This window comes from Sinocyclocheilus rhinocerous, unplaced genomic scaffold, assembly GCF_001515625.1.
Source record: "Sinocyclocheilus rhinocerous isolate Xijiao unplaced genomic scaffold, SAMN03320098_v1.1 scaffold358, whole genome shotgun sequence".
Taxonomy (NCBI): domain Eukaryota; kingdom Metazoa; phylum Chordata; class Actinopteri; order Cypriniformes; family Cyprinidae; genus Sinocyclocheilus; species Sinocyclocheilus rhinocerous.
In genome coordinates this window covers 932,665-937,990 of record NW_015650700.1, presented here as the reverse complement: position 1 = coordinate 937,990, position 5,326 = coordinate 932,665, and the positions used below count along the sequence as shown (strand labels likewise).

Sequence of the window (5,326 nt, the reverse complement as noted above, 5' to 3'; positions counted from 1 at the left end):
TGGGGCGACGCGGAATGAAAAAGTTTTTTAGGAGTCGCGGCAGTAGAGGCGGCGCAACTGTAACGACATGTGAATAATCCCGCCCACTCTAAAGCTGTACTGAACTGCAGTGGAAACGCAAACCGAGCCGTGCCGTGCCGTACTGAGCCGTACCGAGCCGAGTCGTACCACGCAGTGGAAAAGCGCCAATATGTGATTTCAGATGGAGTCCTAGTGTAGACTACTGTTTAAAGATCTGGGCCCGTATTCACAAAATCTTTTATCTTACCACTAAGAGTTCTCCTAAATAGGAGTACAAGTTTTTAGCAAAGAGTTTTCTCTTAAAACCTATTCACAAAGCTGCTGAGACAAACTTTTACTAAGGAATAGAGAGAAGTCTTAAGCTAAGAGTAAGGGGGCGGGGTTGACCTTGTTGCTATGGATGAAGGTGATACCTTTATAAAAGCTCATTATCGTCAAATATTTCTAAAATGTTTATGTTCCGAGGCTGATTGCCGCAACAGCCATTTTAGGATAGTTTGTGGTTCGGTCTTAGTGACTTAGGAGTCCTCTTCACTACTCCTAACATTTCACTGATTTAGGAGCTAATTTTAGCGCTAAAATGCTTTGTGAAATACTTTTAGATCAAAAATTTAGGAGTCCTAAATTTAGGACTGGCTATTTTTAAGATTTTCTCCTAAATCGGCGAGTTACGAGCTACTTTTAGTCTCAAGATGTTTTGTGAATACGGGGCCCTGGGCTCTTAACCAAAAAGCTGTAGGTTCAAATCCTAAAAACTTTTGTCCAACCACTTATGAGTGACCCATGATTTATTTACTGTGTCTCATTTTCATCTCTGTCCTAGCTTGTACTTTTCTTAACAATGTTGTAACATTGCATAATGACACTTTCCTTGTTATTCTCTCCTTAGGATGAGCCACTTATGGCGTAGCTTAGGCCATTTCGATAGAAGTACGAATGTAAATGTGTGCCCTTGAGCTAGATACTAAATGACTAAATAATGCTAATAATGTTGTAGACAAAAACATCTCCAGGTTTTGTAATATAGTCCACCAAACAGAAGTGCACTCACTGGCTGTTTAGGTTTGGCTGATTAAGCCATTTGTTTGTTTGGTCATCAGGAAAGAGATCCCCTACACAATCCATGTACACCGCAGCATCACAGGCACAAATCGAGACTAAGAACCCCCGAGTGAACCTGCTGGTCAGTAAGTGGCAGCAGGTGTGGCTGCTGGCGCTGGACAGGAGGAGGAAGCTCAACGATGCTCTGGACAGACTAGAGGAGGTCAGTCATACATACACACCTGACCTCACACCTGTCTCAGACTCCTGTCAGGTGCCTTCACACCCATTTGCTTCTTATCTGCCCTCAGCTGAAAGAGTTTGCCAACTTTGACTTTGATGTATGGAGGAAACGCTACATGCGCTGGATGAACCACAAGAAATCGCGCGTCATGGATTTCTTCCGTCGTATTGATAAAGACCAGGATGGCAAAGTCACAAGGCAGGAATTCATCGATGGCATCCTATCCTCAAGTAAGAAAAGATTTCAAACCGTGTGTTGTTTAGGTCTAAAGTCTTTCAGGCTGTACCCTCAACGCCTCTCTGGTCCTGTAGAGTTCCCCACCAGTCGTCTGGAGATGAGCGCTGTGGCAGACATCTTTGATCGTGATGGCGACGGCTACATCGACTACTATGAGTTTGTGGCTGCTTTACATCCCAACAAAGATGCTTACAAACCATTAACCGATGCTGACAAAATTGAAGATGAGGTAAATGTTATCAGCTTACTTTCTGGAAAGTTTTACGCAATAACTGGAAGTATTACGGATGGTGATTCATGTAGTCGTTTTTATGATTTATGACTTCATGTGTTTAGGTGACTCGCCAAGTTGCAAAGTGCAAGTGTCCGAAACGGTTCCAAGTAGAGCAGATTGGCGCCAACAAATATCGGGTAAGTGACAGATTTTTCATGCTTTCTGGATGAGTCAAGAAAAAGATTCATTATGGAACCCAAGGCCAATACAAGTGCAGAAGCCTGGTCATTGGTTCAGTGTTTTTTTTCCAAGTTGCAAAGTGCAAGTGTCCGAAACGGTTCCAAGTAGAGCAGATTGGCGCCAACAAATATCGGGTAAGTGACAGATTTTTCATGCTTTCTGGATGAGTCAAGAAAAAGATTCAGTACGGAACCCAAGGCCAATACAAGTGCAGAAGCCTGGTCATTGGTTCAGTGTTTTTTTTTTCAAGTTTTTCAAAATAAAAATTCAAAAATAAAATTCACAAGTCCCCCAAAACAATCCCAGTATTATTGGTTGTGAAGTTGATGAATGAAATATATTAATTGTTTGTCATTTTACAACAAAAGTATCTAATTTTGTCAAATTTGTCAAAACAAGCATTCACCTCAGTGCTAGAAAAAATCCTGCTTTTATTACAAAATACGTTGTTTATGTGGCAATAACATAATTGTATGTAACCAATCTAGCAAAGTTCATTTGGACATTGGCTGCATCCAAATGAAAAGGCCCTGATTCCTTGTATCAAAGCCGATATAAGGAATGTTTTGAGGACAGGATGGAAACATGAAGTCTGGAAAGTTGGCAGAGTTCCACACACCCCTGTTAAACTGCTCCCCTACCCAAACCTCTCTGCCCCGACACTGCTGTTGCCAAAGAGAATGACTTCATTACATTTTTACGTGCCATTGCATTTTTCATTCTCTCAAGTTTGAGAGTTTCCCCCCCGGTCCCCTTCTCACCAACACTCCTAATAAACAGATCCCGTAACATTTGGTCACAGACAGCCATTCTGTTACTGCCCGTAATCTGAGGGAATAGTACTGACTGGCTGGAGGCCTGTAACTGTGCCACTGGATGACAAGAACTAGAACTAGAACATCTTTTGTGATTTTTTTTTGTTTTGTTTTCAAAAAATGTATTGAAATTTTATTGAAAATTTATTGAAATTACAGAATTTATTGTAAAAAACAAAAAGAGTGAACTGATATTTATTAATGTTTGTCTTTTCGCTTTTCCCCTCCACATCAGTTCTACCTTGGAAATCAGGTATATATGCACAGTGCTTTTTAAAGATTTGCTGTGCTGCCCTTTATGTTTTATCTGATTCACTGTCACTGTGTCTTTGAATTTCCAATATTTAAGGCTGTCTTTAACTCACAAGCGGATAAGCATATTTAAAGAACTTTTTAACTCTCTTCCCAAAGCTAGCCATTTAGTTTGTGGCATGGCTGTGTGCAAGTCTCCACTGGCATTGAAGCACAGTGGCTTGGGAAAGTTATAAATACAGATGAACATTTCTACTTCCTTAATACTAAATGACACACAAAAAAGAGGTGTTTAGTGCTGATATTTCCTTAATATCTCTTATGTTGTGCCCTGAGTAATTTTAAGGCAGATTAATTTAGGTCTGAGTTAAACGAGCACAGATATTTGGGAAATAGTTTCTAGTCGACATGAAATCAACATTGAGCATTACTCAATCAATCAATTAAACTTTTTACAAAGTGTTATAACTTTTCTTAAACAACAGCCAAAGGCATATTAATAACATGTATTAATAATAAACAATTCTACTGTTTGTAGCTATTTATAGTTTACAACATAATGTAGAAACTTGGTGCAAACTTGTTGATGCAGTTTTTCTAAAATCTTGCCAGGAGTTAATACACTAATTTCATGACTGTAAATATATGCAGTGATAGGAATCAATTGGAATGTTTCACATTACGGAAGTAAAAGGGGCTGTGAATGTTTCATGTTGACTTGTTCTACAGAAAAACAGCTTTTTTAGGGCATTTTAGGATGTTTTTATTTTTTAGAAACCATTTTTAGATTCAACTATCTGCTTTTGATTTCAAATGCATTTCTCCCCGCAGCGTTGCATTCTGCTTTTTTATTATAATTTGCGACAGCTTTTGCAGCATAACACAGTATGCTTGCCTTCTGCTACCTGCTTAATTTACTTAAACTTATTTGAGTTCTTTTAACCACAGTTTGTGGCTGATGTTCAAACAAGCCAGAGCTTCAGGAGAAAGTTTGAGCTGAAAGATGCATGATTCTCCCTACATAAAATCATGAGCTACATGCTTTCTCAGGGTGGTGTTTTGGGAAGATACGTGACTCTTAGCTGGTGGAGAGGGCTTTTATCGGGCAGGCCATGCAAACCTCATGTTTTTCTTCCTTTGTATTGAGAACTTTGTATCACATCAACTGAAACCATTCTTTTGACAGTTTGGTCTCGTTCACTGCTTACATGACCCCTTAATCACCGATGAGACTTTAACAAACAGGGACAATCAAAATCTAACCCCCCATCTACACGTTGCCGTTTTGGAAAGCTGTATCCTGGTAAATGGTCAATCTTAAAGCCGTTTGTTGTGATTCTCTTTACTATTTGATCATGCTTCAAAATTCATCTTCTCCTCCCCCCAATCACCAAATTCACCAATGGTATCGATTCACTCTGGGTATCACTTCTAGAATAAAGGGCTTGCAGGCCAGAGAGATGCTCAGCGGGTCACCATCAGTGTGTCGGTCATGTTGATTTTCAGCGAGTCGATCTCAGCCATTCTTCCATATTGTTCCTATTGTGTGTGGTTGGAATCGAGCATCAGTGTCAACACACGCATCCTCTATGAGAATGGTAGTTTGTAGTTCTAGACGGTGCAACTTCTGTATGCATATTTGGTTTGTGGAAAGACTTTCTCATATGGTATGATTTATATTTTCTTTTTGTTTTGTTTTTTGAACAGAAAGCATGAGGCCATAATTTTCTGTGTTGTGAAATCCGTATGCCTTGGCCATATCCAACTGGCAACAATCATTTGGATGCAACTCATTTGGCTTGTTGTTTTCTTTAGCTCCTATCTTTGGCATGGAGGGTGTAGGGGAATGCTGTAGAGTTATGCCCAAGTGTTCCCCTATGCAGGAAAACAGAGCCTCAGCAAGTGTAGAATGAACTTATAGCACACCCTAGTGGACACACTGATCACAGTCCTGTCCACCTTGTCTTAAAAGTGCACTAAGCAGCTTTTTCTATTGTAATAAAGTTTCACGCATAAAGAAATTGATCAAATTGTCAAATGTTTAACATGACGTTTACTCACTTGAGATGAAGACTTGCGTAATATCAGTTTTATTTTTTTAAAAAAATTCTTATATAAAAATACATATCAATACTGTTTGTTTGGTTGTCATGAAGAGTAAAATAATTGCCTGTGCATATATAGGGCACTTTTGGAATCGATTAATCACGGGTGACAAATATGCCAGCAAATTGGATATTTCTGTAATGGTGTTTACATAGT

The 5,326-nt window shown here is 39.3% G+C and overlaps 1 protein-coding gene across 1 annotated transcript in view; it reads left to right on the top strand.

Moving 5' to 3' along the window:
* LOC107712326 (dystonin-like) overlaps positions 1-5,124 on the top strand; it is a 120,240-nt gene extending 115,116 nt beyond the window's left edge. The window contains exons 91-96 of the mRNA XM_016517550.1: positions 1,122-1,285; positions 1,374-1,536; positions 1,618-1,772; positions 1,880-1,954; positions 3,048-3,065; positions 4,251-5,124. Coding sequence (XP_016373036.1) covers positions 1,122-1,285; positions 1,374-1,536; positions 1,618-1,772; positions 1,880-1,954; positions 3,048-3,065; positions 4,251-4,385 — 710 coding nt within the window. The 3' untranslated portion in view covers positions 4,386-5,124. The remainder of the gene's footprint in view (positions 1-1,121; positions 1,286-1,373; positions 1,537-1,617; positions 1,773-1,879; positions 1,955-3,047; positions 3,066-4,250) is intronic.
* The last annotated feature ends 202 nt before the right edge of the window (positions 5,125-5,326 follow it).